Source organism: Trematomus bernacchii, unplaced genomic scaffold, assembly GCF_902827165.1.
Source record: "Trematomus bernacchii unplaced genomic scaffold, fTreBer1.1, whole genome shotgun sequence".
Lineage (NCBI taxonomy): Eukaryota > Metazoa > Chordata > Actinopteri > Perciformes > Nototheniidae > Trematomus > Trematomus bernacchii.
In genome coordinates, this window is record NW_022987409.1 from 68,632 (window position 1) to 82,640 (window position 14,009).

Consider the following 14,009-nt stretch of genomic DNA (forward strand, 5'->3'; position numbering starts at 1 on the left):
ATGCCACAAAAAAACGTGTTACGTTGGTTAAAGGTAGGGTAGGTAAGTTTGAGAAACCGGTTCAAGATCGCTAGGCTCTGTGCACAAGAAGGCTGACAGGCAGGTCGGCCATCCAGTTATTTTAGCCGGGCCGGGTAAAATGATTGGTCGTACTTTTTACAGTACTAAGATGACGTTTTTTTAATGGATTTTTTGTCAAAGCACTTAAAGGTGGGGTCGGTAATTTTGGAGAAACCAGCTCGAGTGCGCAAGAATTTGAAAATACACAGCCGGAAAAAATCTGCCACTTACAGAGCCCCTCCTCCAACACACACGAACGCGCACATGACCAATGAGGGCACGAGATAAATTTGTGCACAGATGGAAGGCTGACAGGCAGGTAGGCCATCCAGTTATTTTAGCCGGGCCGGCTAAAATGATTGGTCGTGCTTTTTACAGTACTACGGCTTCCACAGATGACATTTTTTTATGGATTTTTTGTCAAAGCACTTAAGATATTCATTGCTATGGGGATGTTAAGAGCATTCCATGGAATATAACAAAAAGTGTATCTCGAGCCGGTTTCTCAAACTTACCTACCCTACCTTTAACTACAGAACTGAACTGAATGGCTTGGTTAAATGGCATGAAGCAATTGGGGCAGAGCGCCCTCTACTGGAATGTAAGGCCTGTCCTTCTCAATGGTTCAACATCATGAGGGATAACACAAATCCTTTTTTTTTAAAACAGGATATAAGCTAACAAAAACGAATACGAAGACATTTCCATTGATTTCAATTTTTTCTGAGCCTGGCATTCACAATTTAGTTGAGCTCAATCTCGTTAAGGATACCCCTTTTAATGAGTTCCAGTGAAAGACAATACTTTTCCCTGCCTTTTTGTTATATTTTTTGTTTTCGCTTAAAACATTAACACTGCTGCATACCCTTAAGAACCCTGGTTATTATAAATGCAGATAAGATTCCCTAGAGCTACCCACCCTTTGTTACGGGAAAAAAAAGGCTTCACAGAGTCAAGAAGGTCAGAGTTGTTAGACGGGAAACTGTAGGCAGACCACAATGTACAAATGAACAGACAACCTGATATTGATGCTTTGTGCTGTGTGATACTCTCTTGCATATTCCAGAATATTTATCTGTATTTAAATTTGACGCAGCCCACCGGGAGCGACATTGTTTTCCATTACAGAAAAATGGTCACAGCAAATGTACACTTATATTTATATGTCAGATTTAAAGTTTTTTAGAGGTGTTTGCATTTTTGTGAACAAAGAGTATTTGACATAAAATAAACACAATTTGCTCCATAGAAGGCACATCTTTTGAAATCTGCTTTTATTAGTAAAATCATGAGGGTTTTTTGGTTACAGGATGACATTAACAAAAGGGGAAACTATTGATAAAAATAAAAAAACTTTAAAATCACAAGAAAATGTAAAGCATCATGAGACAATTATAATGCCCTGATTAATCAAACACTCATTCAGTAATTAAGTACAAAGACATGTGCAGTACATGGTGACTTCTTCACATCCATAGCAGCACCCAGCAAAGCTTTTCTACTGACACTGCCCATGGAACAGACTGACGGACATGGCCAGCCTTTGTGCCAGGATGCCCTCCAGAGTCTCTAAAGACATGCGCCTCACATCATAGCCCCTCTTCGAGGCTTTTGCCTTGACATTAATTGGCACAATCTCCTCCCCACTATTCGGGTCATTTCTCCCCAATGCAGCATGTGTGGGGAAAAAGGACTGCATATGGGCAGGAAGGTCAGATCTGTTTGATGGGCAGCAGTAGGCAGACCACATGTACTCAGGAACAGACACCCTGTTATTGATCCGCAGGGGTTCAGACTCATAAGGCAAGACTCCGGTGATCACATGCATCGACCCGTTGCAGTAGGCTTTGAATCTTTTTAGCACTTCATTCTCCAGACCGTTCCACGAGCCACCGTTGGAGCCCGCTCGCTGAGGGACTACGTTTGTCAGGGTGAAGGTGGCCTGGCGGTTTTCTTTTGTCTTCTGGTGCATGCTGGGATTGAGATGGCCCCTTGTGAAGTTTGAGTTCCTGTAGTCGTTGGACATCGCCTGGCTCTCAATCACATTCTGATCCAGGTAGGTAGCAAACTTGAAGGGTGTCATCTCTGAGCTGGCTCGGGAAAACACCAACTTAGAGATGGAGAGAGAAAGACATGTGACTTTTTAGAAGCTGCATTTTCTGGCTTTTTTAGTTCAATTCATTCATGTAGTTTGAAAAGTGAAACAGAACTTAGGCAACTCCATTTTCCTTTATTTCTCATCTCACAAGAGAAAAGATCAGCAATCTGTATTTAAAATTGGAGATTGGCTGCTTCTTATAAGTTAAATATTAAAACTTGCGCCAGTCACACATTGACCATTAGGACAACTAAACAAACAGAAACGTTGTCACCGCGTATCCTGAAACAAACATACATTCTAATTCGCTTACATAAGAATGCCAACACTTTAATGAATTTCTGAAATCACAGCTATTTATATTTACACTCAACATTCAAATGTGAGTTTCATGAACCAAATTAAGTTATGCTCTGTTGTAGAATAACAATTACCAAAGAGAAACCCAGCTACACTCTGCCCTTGTCAGAATACTAGTTCCTGCTGCTAATGTATATAATCAAAGTGCACAATGTATCTAAAACTAAAGACGCAAAAACACAACAGTACTGCAACAAATCCTACCTTCACAATGGTTATAACATTAAAAAAAGGCCGTTGCTAAACTTTCAGCAGATTTAATTTGGGAGGCTGGTAAACTGAGTTGCATTATACAGGGAGGTGTTGTATTCAGTCTACCCTCACTGATGAAATTGAAAATAAAAAATATTATTTCATATAATAATTATAAAAATAACAAACGAGGCTGTATGAACTTAGCATTTCCAAACAAATCATACTAAATAGTTAACGCTATTTCTTCTCAATTAAGAAATTGGCTACTCTTGTACATTGCACACTGTTTTTTTGCTTACCTGCGGCTCGTACTTCCAGGTATTATTGGGCCGTTTGCCATCTGCAAGACCGAGTCTGTACGCAGAGTACAGCGGTGCACGACTCTGCCGATGATACAGGCTGGCAAAGTGGTACTGGTTCTTGTAACGCTGGCATATTGGCTGGTATCCTGCTGAATCAATACCCTTTGGTGGGGTTTTATTGTAGAAGAAATCAAGACAATGGGAGAAGTCGTCACTGATCTCACCAAGGACCTGGCCACCCAACCAGCAGAGGAGAAGAAGCAGAGCTCCCGTGCAGAATTTCTTCTTTTGAGACATCCTGCTCAACAGATCAGTAGGTCAGCTGTACGTATGTCTTCAGGAAAGAGATGCAAGCAAACATGACATTTGTTCAGACTTCTTCTCAGACAAAGCTTTAGATTGAAATAAAACCAATATTTTGAGTGTTCATTCAGCGCCTGAAGTATTTGCCTTTGAAGACTGTCTGAGGACTGAGGTAGTCTCGTTTATACACTGAGTCAAGGAACCCTGTGATTGAGAGTGACTCCCCCCCCATTCTCATGTCAAACTTCCCCTGTAAACCAGCAGTCAGTCTTGCCTTCTAAAAAACATGGCTCTGCAAATACTTGTTTTCATTAGTCAGCTGAGGTGGACAGCTTTGTCTTTCAGTCTGTAATCATTTGGTGGTTTGGACTGTTTATTGATTAGAACAGTGTATATCTTAGTAAGATATATTCCAGGTTTATAACAGGATTTTTTTTTTTTTTAATGTGGTAAACGCTACAGGAACTGACGATGCAGTTTATTGTTGCTGACTGTTCTAGACGTTGTTGATGTCTGGTAGACATCCCCTCCTGTCTCAAGTTTTCTCAAACTTTGTAAAAAGGTGAAACATCATGAGACTTTGATGTTTCCAGAAAATCACAAATGCCTTGCATAATGCAGAGCTACTTTATAAATTACAGTGTGATGCTTGCATTTAAAAGCTTTATTGTTCTACACTGTCTCTCAGAGTTGTTTAATGCATGATGAGTCTGATATTATTACACAAACACACTCGCAATTCAGCAAGTTTCATTCTCTGTCTCTGTCCAGTTTCTGTCTGATATGTCTTCTCTCAACACTTTTCTCATTAAGGGAACCAGAAATATTTCCCAGAATATATAATCATCAAAACAGTAGTGCTGTTTTTTCTCAACCAAAGGTCTTGCTCCTTTATTTCATTATGTGATTAATCTGTTAGTGGGAACATTTACAGTATCTGTATTTCTCCTCAAGTTAAAATATAAATATATGTTAACTGAAACCTTGGCATAGTTAAGATAGGACCAGGATTAGAAACAGCTGATTCTTATTTTCAGTATTTATACTAGCATAAGGACATTGATAGAGTGCCAATATGTCTCTTCATTTTTGTATTATTAGGTGTTCTTAAAAAGACAAAACTATGAAATCTTGCTCCCTTCAATACACATTGTCAAATGAATGGAGAATTTCTGGACACATGTATTAATTCATAGCATAAAGCATCGGCAGGTAAAGATTATGAGCAGTGCCTGAACACTTAGTCAAAAAGGAGTAGACACTGTTCAAATCTTTATCCTTTCTTTGAATTGTGGTGGGTAGACTGTTCATTATGGCCATCTAGCGGGCACTCAGAGGAATAACACTCGGCAGCAGGCTGACTATCCCGGAAGCAAAAGCTAATAATGGTCAGGTCGTGGAACTTACTGTGAGTAATAACCCTGCATTTACAGTCACTGGGGATGAATTGTAACCTGTGGCTGACCTGGAACTACCACCTTTTCGGTTTCCACACAGAGGACAATTGCTGAGCCTTACATAAAACAGATATTAGCTTGCTGTTTTATACTGATGAGAAACAGAAAGTGCTGCACACACGAAGGCAAGACTGAAATAAAATACACTTAAGGAGTTAGTAAAAAAAAAGCAATAAAAGATCCACCTCTGTTGTCCCAAGAAGAAGCAAAAATCTATGGTACTTACTGACGCTGTGTCATTCTTTGTTTTGTGTAAATGACTCACAGGCTACGGGGTGTGTTTCAAAACTTCTATTGGTTCGCTTACCTAATGAAATAAGTTGGAATACATCTTCACTCTGCCAAATAAATGAGCCCTAAAGCTCTCTAATATGCTCTACTGCTACATGAGAGTTATGGTAATGAATGAGTATGAGAACGTTTATATAGATACCAACTTGAATGCAATGACTGAGTTAGTCAATATGCTTTAGGTATAGGCAGTAAGGCAGTAAGTGTCTAAGATGCAAAGTCAATCACTTTTACCTCCTATTAGCATATCCATACGTTCGTATATATATATATATATATATATATTTAGAATAATAGATGATTTAGGCCTCCTACCCTTTGGCCTAATGGAGAGAATCTCTACTCTTCAGTGACATTATAAATACAGGCTATTTCATTAACCTTTATTAATACACTTGATTCACTTAATTACTTCGATGCAGAAGTGGAAAGTAACTAAGTACATTTACTCAAATCCTATACTGAAGTACAATGTTGAGGTACTTTTACTTTACTTGAGTATTTCCATTGTGTGCCACTTTATACTTCTATTCCACTACAATAAAAAGGGAATTCATGTACATTTTACTACATTTATTACAGCTTTAGCTACTTTAAACAAAAATTAAACTAGTGGATTAACTCTTTAAGTCACAAAAGAGTCAAATGATTTAAATATTTTACAAAAAGTAAATCAGAACTTTGTTTGTCCATAACAGTGAAATGCTATGATGGAACAATATTATCGAGAAATGTCACATATAAATATAATTACACATAAAGGCCATTTTTCTGCACAATGATTAATCTTACGTGTTATACTTTAAGTACATTTAGCTGATAACATGTTTGTACTTTTACTTAAGTATAACATTTTGAATGCAGGACTTTTACTTGTAATTAAGTATTTTAAAAATAATGTATTGGTACTTTTACTCAAGTAAAGCAGCTGAACACTCATTCCACCACTGCTTGGATATATTTTAATAACGAAGTTTTTTTTTTAAAGGTTCTTAATACCAAGAATTTTTTTCTAAATTATGTGTGGGCAATTTAACCCAATCTGAAATATATTTTACACAGGAAAAGGGTTGATTCATGAGGTAAAGGTAACCTTTTGTCAATAGGAATATACTTTATAACAGCATCGTTTTTGCTTGATAATAATACAAGACACTTTACAGGGTTAAAAATGAATAAATAAAAAGACAAAAAATGTAAATAAAATCGAACAATGAAACAACATAACACAAAGAGACAACAGTACGTTAAAAGTCCTTCTGAAAGGTGAGTTTTGTTCACTGTCTTAATGTTTGAGGGGTCAGTACAGTACTTAGTAAGATGAGTGTTTTTCGTTGTGGCTAACTCTTTCTAATAAAACCTGTTTGTCCCCGGGCTAATGCAGACCGTACGCCCTGTCATGGAGCAGCTCCAGGAGGCTCTCCTGTTGCTGCACGTCCTCCTCTCTTCCGTGAAAACATGCTCTGCTGTCCGCCTCAGACCACTCCCTCTCAGTCTCAGAGGGAACGGAAGAGCAGTGAACTACTTTTTCTGTGCGGCTGTTTAAAGACTATGTTCACAGCAGAGAATGGCGGACGTCACAATTGAGGAGCTGCAGTGTGAGCTTACCTGCCCGGTGTGTCTGGAGCTGTTCAGGGACCCGGTCATCCTCGAGTGCGGACACCACTTCTGCCAGGTGTGCATCCTTCAGTGCTGGGAAATCAAGGCCGACGAGTTGTCGAGTTGCCCAAAGTGTAGAAAGTCTAGCGGCGGGAGACTGCGACCCAACTCGCTGCTGTGCAACGTGGTGGACAGTGTGCGCAGAGCCCGGTGCATGGACACTGCCTCGGGGATAACCGGGTGGGACTCAGGGGGTCCTCTGGAGGAGCCGGAGGAGCGGGAGCCGGGGTCCAGCATGAGCAGCCTGGCCTCCTCCACCGGGCACTGGCCGCGCCTGGGTATGGATATGTGCGAGGAGCATGAGGAGAAGCTGAAGCTCTACTGTGAGGACGACCAGCTCCCCATCTGCCTGGTTTGCGGCATGTCCAGGGACCACAAGACCCACAATGTCATCCCCATTACAGAGGCCTTTGAAAACTACAAGGTACGTTCTGATTGGCTGAGTTAGACACGTTTTTTTTACCAATAGATTGCGTCTAGCTAGGCCTAAATTAGGGGATAATCTTACTTTAAAACCAATATTACAAACTTTCCTCTCTAAGATAAAGAACTTGGTGATCATTATTTGATCATGGTCATTATTGATCACTAAACTTAAAGTATTTTAGTCTTTTAGGGAGTGCCATGCATGCTCCTCTGACACACCTCTCCTTGTTCTTGGAAAGAAACATATCTCAGGTTTGTCAAGCATTCCTAAATGCCAAAGGAAACCTAGTTTATAAGGATTGTATTTAATAAATGAACTCATTTGCTCTGGCTTTAGCAGATGTGGTGTAATGGCATTTATTTTTTTAAAGCAGGCTCCCTGTTTGCCTTGGCAGCCTTTGGATGTTTTGCTATTTACAGGAATTCAGCAGAACAGTGTGAGCTCCTTTAACGCCCCCTATGCTTTTAACCCGACAGCTGACCATCATCAGTTTGTTTGAAGAGTCTCCGAGAGGCCTCTCATGTTTCACCAAGACTGAATTTTCCACTTTGTTTGAATTTGTGGCTCTCAGCAGTCTGTTGAGGACAGGGTGTGCATCATATGACTCCCATTAAGGATGTTGTTGTTTTTCAGAGCAGATACACCAATTTAATCAACTTTTAAGTATAATCCAGTTTAGCAACACCACCTCTGTTTGATGTTTAGCATGTGATTGTTTATTTGTGCTGCAGGATAAGCTGTCTATCGCTCTGGAGAGGGTTGAGCTGCAGACAGAGGAGGCCACGCTCTTCCAAAGCCAGACCAATGAAAGGATCCTCCTCATTAAGGTATACAGATACATGTTTGTTTGTTTGTGAAGCATTGGGAAATACCCTGGACATAATCCCAGCAAATACATACGTGTGTGTGTTTGCCTGTGAATTGAACCTGCATTTCTGGTCACCAAGAAACATTCCTCCACCTTTACCTGTCTGACAGCGAGACTGATTGATGACTAATCCTAACTATGACGGGCAATGACACAACAGGTTGTTACTCAGTGTGGTTTGTTCTCATGTTTTGCAACTGTAGAAGTTCCTCCTGAAATGACACAGGTGGTAAATAAACATTCATGCACATCATCCCGTTTGTCTTTCTCACAGTATCTTTTTTCACAAATGCGGCCCTCAGGTCAAGTAGCGATACCACAAAGTAAAAATACAATTTATTTGTTTATATATATCGTATTTATTATCTGAATCTGCACAGTAACACAAATGTAATATTGTCAGATACATTTTGTGGAGTAAAATGTGCAATATTTGCTTCCAAAAGCAGTGAAGTAGAAGTGGCATAAAATGTAAATACTTAAGTAAAGTCCCAGTACCTCAAACTTGTACTTAAATTCAGTACAGGTTAAATACTTATGTAACTTTCTACCACTGGGTGACACACAAACTAGCACATGCACACACACAGTACAAGAACTATGTCACACAACCTCACAGAAAGAGATAACAGCTGGCTGAATTTATGCTGTGACGCTTTATCCAGCACAGCAGCTCTTACCTCAAATAGTGGTCTGTTTGTGTGTGTGGGTGCGCTTGTGTGTGTTCAACCGAGACATTAGTGTAGCATGTTTGCTTTGTTAAAGTGTTTTTTGCTGCTACACATATCTCTGCTCTAGGTTATTTACACATTTTTCTCTATCCTGTATGTCTGCTTGTCTCAGCATGTATATTCCCCTGTATATGTCTGTCTATCTGTTTGACACAGTTTCTATGCACATTCACAGATTTTCACTTCTGTTTCTCTGCCGGTATGACAGGATGTGGGTCAACAAGTTTCAGAGGAAGTTTGGCAAGCTTTCTTTTCCGGACAATTTCTCTTAGTATGTAGTCTGTGTGTGTCCGTACGTTTCTTATCATTTTTGCTTACCTATCAATCTTTTTCTCTACCTGCGTCAGCAATAAAGGAAGTATTGCTCTCCTTTACTTAGAAACGTAAAGGTCCTGCATTGATTATTGCTTGAAGGGGAACCCCACCTCACATCATCATCCGTTCACAGGTCATATTACGGCATATGTGAAAAAAGTGTAAAGCTCCAGAAAGAGCTGCACAAAGTCAGATTAATATATGTTCAGGCTAATGACGAAAAGCTACATTAGCTGCTAGCATAACACCTAAATCTCAGATCAAGCTGCATTATGGGTAATTTAAGTGGAACGTTTTGACAAAAAAGGCGAATGTTTGAAATTTAAAAAGACCATATTTTGGTTCTGCTGTGTAAAATGTCATCCCACTTAAAAAAAAAACTGTCTGTCTTTGTGTGTGAAAATGATGGCAATGCTAAATTGGTTAAGAAGTATTCTGATAAAATAAACTTTTAAATATTAAATGCAAGCCGGTATATCGGAAGCAACACAGCTTTTGACCTTTTTTTGGTTTAATTTAGATGTTTAAAATGTTAGATTACTTTGGCCTCGTGTTGAAACATATATTTACAGTCTATGGTTAAAACTGAAACACTACAACTCCTCTTCCATGTTCTAGCTAATGGGATCCTATGTGTTTTAGGAGCGAGCAGGAGATCTGGAGGAGATGGTCACCGCAGAGTTTGGCCGTCTGAGGGAGTTCCTGCTTGAGGAGGAGGAGCGCATAAAGGTGAAACTTCAGAATCAAAAAGAGCAGAAACTCAAACAGCTGGAGGAGGCGCTCACTGAGACCACAGAGCAAATCAGCCAAATGGAAAATATAGCTGACGAGCTTCGCCTCAAACTGACAGAAGAGGAAAACCCTGAGCAACTCAAGGTATGAGAGAAAAGTAATATATATGATGCTTGTAGAGCACATTTATTTTACCCCATATAAAAAGTCTGTAAATACCAAAGAATGTTGATATTCTATTCTAGATGTGCAGTTTTAGATATTCTCTGCATGTTACAGTAAAGAGTGAGGTATTTTGTAATCATAGGCTTGTTTTGATCTGCTCTATTTCAGGGAATCAAAGACTTCATTGGAGGGTGAGTATTATCACAATTGATCATTATCGCTAATGTCTTAGTTACTTATTCATTTCTAGATAATCTCCCGGTCTTCTTGTACTTGACTGTTGCCCTAAATCTAAAGTCACAATAGTGTATTGTTTTGTAATTATCTTTGAGTGTTGCTGAAACAGGATGTTGGGGCATTGTTGTGGTTTATCATGTTATCTTTGCCAAACATTGTCACGCCAACTAGTGACCACTAGGTAGCAGTCTGTCCATTTGCCAGTGTTTTGTTGACATTTCTTCTTAAATAGGTGTAAGAATGCAGATACAATGTAATGATATGACTCAAGTCCACACTGCTTGCTGTACATGGCTTAAATCTTCACTTTTCTAAGTTGTTTAATATATATTGGTCTTGTATTTTATAAGAAACATAAATTGTTTACGTATGTGAAAGGACAAGAATAACATAACAGTTGCAGTAAGGTGTATACACTAAAGCAGCCACAACAATAGATATATATTATGGGAAGTGAAGTGAAAAGGCTTTTTGCTTTAAGTTATTTTATCTCTCATTGTCTCTTTTTCTTTCCCTCCGTCAGGGCTCATAGCTTTTTTGAGCAGCCCCCACAGGTGACTGTGGATCTGCAGTCAGGAGAGTTCCTGGGACCTCTGCAGTACAGGACCTGGAGGAAAATGAGCTCAATTTTTCAGCCAGGTATTTAAACACCTAACACAATTATGAAAGCAATGGCAATAAATGTGGCAGAGGCTCAGTTATATCAGTAAAGCTTAACAAAAACGTAATCTTATATTGCAACTCGGGTTCTGTGAAACATTGGCAGTTTCCAAGTCTGTGCCTCTTTAAAAAACAGTTTCCTTTATCTATTAATACTTGATTTATTTGCTTTGCATTTTATGTTCTGTCTCATTATCAACATGCTCTGCCTAGAGAAGTTGGACAACATGTACCTGTTCTCCAAACTTCTGTCTTATTGGGTCAAAGTCAAGATTTATTTGGGGTAATTTGAGTCAATGACATGTAATCATGCATTGTTGTTGATCGTGCAACACTAGACTGCACTAAAGAATGGAGTTACATCTTGACGCATATCATTTATATTTTATTTGTATCCATGTAGCTGATGCTCTTATCTAGCTCGTCTTACACTAATTAGACAGGAAGGCATTCATTCATCTAGTTGAAGGTCACAGCCAGTCTTTCTCTGGAAACAAGTTTGTTGTTGAATTGCAACATTTCTAACCCTTCTCATGTTTTGGCCCTCTTAGCTATCACCGCTGTGACCCTTGACCCGAACACAGCTTACCCCTGCCTGTGGGTGTCCCCGTGTTGCACCAGCGTCCAGGTGGGGAGAATCCAGACCAACCTGCCCAACAATCCAGAGCGCTTCACCCGCTACAACATCGTCCTGGGCTCTGAAGCCTTCTCCTCTGGGAGACACTACTGGGAGGTGGAGGTGGGCAACAAGACAGCGTGGGGTCTGGGCGTGGCCACCGCCTCCGTCAACAGGAAGGAGGAGATCAGCCTCTGCCCAGATGACGGCTTCTGGACCCTAGTGCTGAGGGACAACGGTGACGGCAGCAGCGAGTACGAGGCATGCACTGACTCAGAGGAGACCATGATATATCCCTCCAAACCCCCCAGCAGGGTGGGGGTCTATCTGGACTATAGTTCTGGTGACGTTGGGTTTTATGATGCAGGAAACATGGCCCACCTCTTCACCTTCTATGGTGCAAAATTCAAAGAGCCTGTTTTTCCGTACTTTAATCCCTGGCCAATTATCAACGGATACAACAGGGAGCCCCTCACCATAGTTACACCACACTGGGGATAGATTCCCCCTTCATCTCAGAACAGATCCAGAATAAAACTGCAGGACAAAGTTCATCAGATGTGGTGATAATGAACTTGGAAGTGACCCTGAAACTTGAGACTTTAAATAAGAAGATGAAACTACTAAAGGACAAGTGTCAGACAATGTCAGACAAGTGAGACTTTAGAACACATGGCTGTTGATACTCTATTTTTCTTATAGTCAACACATCAAAAGAAAATATTTGTAATGTTGGATAGCGGTGTGCCTGGCCTCTCTGGACGAGCTTTCACTACGGGCCCCCGCATGTTTCCACCTGACACCGTCCGTGAACTTCCTACCAGCAATTCTCAGATTGTCTCATTGATGTTATCATGTTCCCGATAAGCAGTTAGTCTAAATCCAAAGATATTGCGAAATAGGTGCTTTTCGCTTTGACATCAAATCCTCCGCCTTCCTGTTTCTCAACTCTCTGTGACACCCCCGCTGCTCTGTGCTGCAAATCTGCCGCTGTGAGGATCAGGCACTTTCAATTTGTTGTTACAGTGTCCACCAATTCGACTAAGAATGTGGTTTTATTTCTATAAAAAAAGGCTAAAAGAGAGTGAGTTGGGAAGTAATTGAATCAGTGTATGCCAGAACACTATTTCACCAGAAAAACTGACTATGATGGCCTACTAACAAATACTGTCTGTGTAGCCAAAGACGGATATATTTCATATCTCTATGACGTATAGGAACATCATCAACCTCATGGCATGTTTACTGCCCTGAAGCTGTGACACTTTAGACAGGTGTGCTTTTCCAAGTCATGTTTTATGAACTGCAAAGATCACAACTCCAATCCCGCCTTTGAAACCTCTCAAAGATGATTAAGAGAAATGAGGGACACCTGAGATACATTTTAAGAGCCAAAGGGTCTTCTTATGCCATCATTAACTTTTTATTTTTAATACATTTGCTTGTTAAACCCTTTTTTCACTTTGTCAGCACAAGCTTTTAAGAACAAATGTCAGTAAACATGAATGGGCTTGGTGCTGGGAGCCAAATGAGTACAGAGAAACAGACTAATTTTTGTGTTGCTTTTAGTGTTGTTGAGAAGAAACACAAAGAATGGCCATATCCTATTTTGTATTTGTTCTGAATTCATTAGAAAAGTGGTAGGTCATATCGCTTTGTAATGTAGCCAAAGACTTAAAGGGTCCATGACAAGTTTTTGATTTCTAGGAGCCTATGAGTTATCATGTGACAGCTAGCTGGTGCTCAAAGATACACACAATGCAATTTGGACACTGAATGGTTGTTTGAAAAAACATTTCAAAATTGTATTAACAGTCAATGCAGAATATTTTAGTGTGTGTTTTGGAACAATATCTAACATTATAATATCATATATTTTAAACCCGTTTTATAGCTGTTGTATATCCAATCATGTTATTCTAATAACATGTAGAGTTCAACTGAGGAAATGATGTGTAAAGCAGATGACTACTAATATTCGTTTCTAAATGCCTTTTACTTTACAAGGTAAATATACATGAATGTTCCATCACAATTAATACAACAAATGATTGATCAGAAATATTTTCTGAGTGTTTTTGAAGTTTTTAATAAGGAAAACACTATCTAGAAATGTGCCGTTAGATTTGAATAATTCGATTAAATTTCCTACTAATGTTGTTGTTTCATTTGATTCCACTAGAGGGCGCCCTCATCTAGCTTTGAAGGCAGCATCACTGTCTCTCTGTGTTCTTTATAATACAACTTTAAACTTGTTCCTATAACCATAAGGAAGCTATCTGCAGACAAAATAAAGCTTTAGGTAACGTCTCATCTTGGGTGATTCAGAATTCTTTTCCACCCAACTCCATTTTAAATATGTAGCCAGATTTCACAAACCACGTTGTATTATACTATGTTATAATATAGATGGATTGCAAACATATATTAAGCATAAAATCAGGAGTATTTCAAGCAACTTCTAGGAATTTCCAAACAGACAGGAGTCAGGGCTGGATAAGATATTTAGATCCTTTACTTAATGAACAATATG

At 39.5% G+C, this 14,009-nt stretch overlaps 2 protein-coding genes across 2 annotated transcripts; one reads left to right on the forward strand and one right to left on the reverse strand.

The window, feature by feature from the left end:
• Positions 1-1,316: 1,316 nt before the first annotated feature.
• On the reverse strand, positions 1,317-3,502 carry LOC117487310 (endonuclease domain-containing 1 protein-like). Its single transcript, XM_034136007.1, has 2 exons — positions 3,013-3,502; positions 1,317-2,170 (listed from the first exon to the last, which is right to left on the reverse strand). The coding sequence occupies exons 1-2, from the start codon at positions 3,310-3,312 to the stop codon at positions 1,559-1,561; spliced, it is 912 nt and encodes a 303-aa protein (XP_033991898.1). The 5' UTR covers positions 3,313-3,502; the 3' UTR covers positions 1,317-1,558.
• A 2,959-nt stretch (positions 3,503-6,461) lies between these two features.
• On the forward strand, positions 6,462-13,787 carry LOC117487301 (zinc-binding protein A33-like). The gene is made up of 6 exons (XM_034135999.1): positions 6,462-7,149; positions 7,884-7,979; positions 9,709-9,942; positions 10,132-10,154; positions 10,724-10,839; positions 11,412-13,787. Exons 1-6 carry the CDS (start codon positions 6,634-6,636, stop codon positions 11,975-11,977), a joined length of 1,551 nt encoding a protein of 516 aa, XP_033991890.1. The 5' UTR covers positions 6,462-6,633; the 3' UTR covers positions 11,978-13,787.
• The last annotated feature ends 222 nt before the right edge of the window (positions 13,788-14,009 follow it).

What these genes read in the sequence shown, in the direction of transcription:
- LOC117487301 (XM_034135999.1), top strand. Translation starts at nt 6,634, where the DNA reads ATGGCGGACGTCACAATTGAGGAGCTGCAGTGTGAGCTTACCTGCCCG. An exon ending in AAAACCCTGAGCAACTCAAG is followed by an intron (nt 9,943 to 10,131) that starts GTATGAGAGAAA and finishes GCTCTATTTCAG; the next exon opens with GGAATCAAAGACTTCATTGG. An exon ending in ATCAAAGACTTCATTGGAGG is followed by an intron (nt 10,155 to 10,723) that starts GTGAGTATTATC and finishes TCCCTCCGTCAG; the next exon opens with GGCTCATAGCTTTTTTGAGC.
- LOC117487310 (XM_034136007.1), bottom strand. Translation starts at nt 3,312, where the DNA reads ATGTCTCAAAAGAAGAAATTCTGCACGGGAGCTCTGCTTCTTCTCCTC. An exon ending in CCTGGAAGTACGAGCCGCAG is followed by an intron (nt 2,171 to 3,012) that starts GTAAGCAAAAAA and finishes TCCATCTCTAAG; the next exon opens with TTGGTGTTTTCCCGAGCCAG.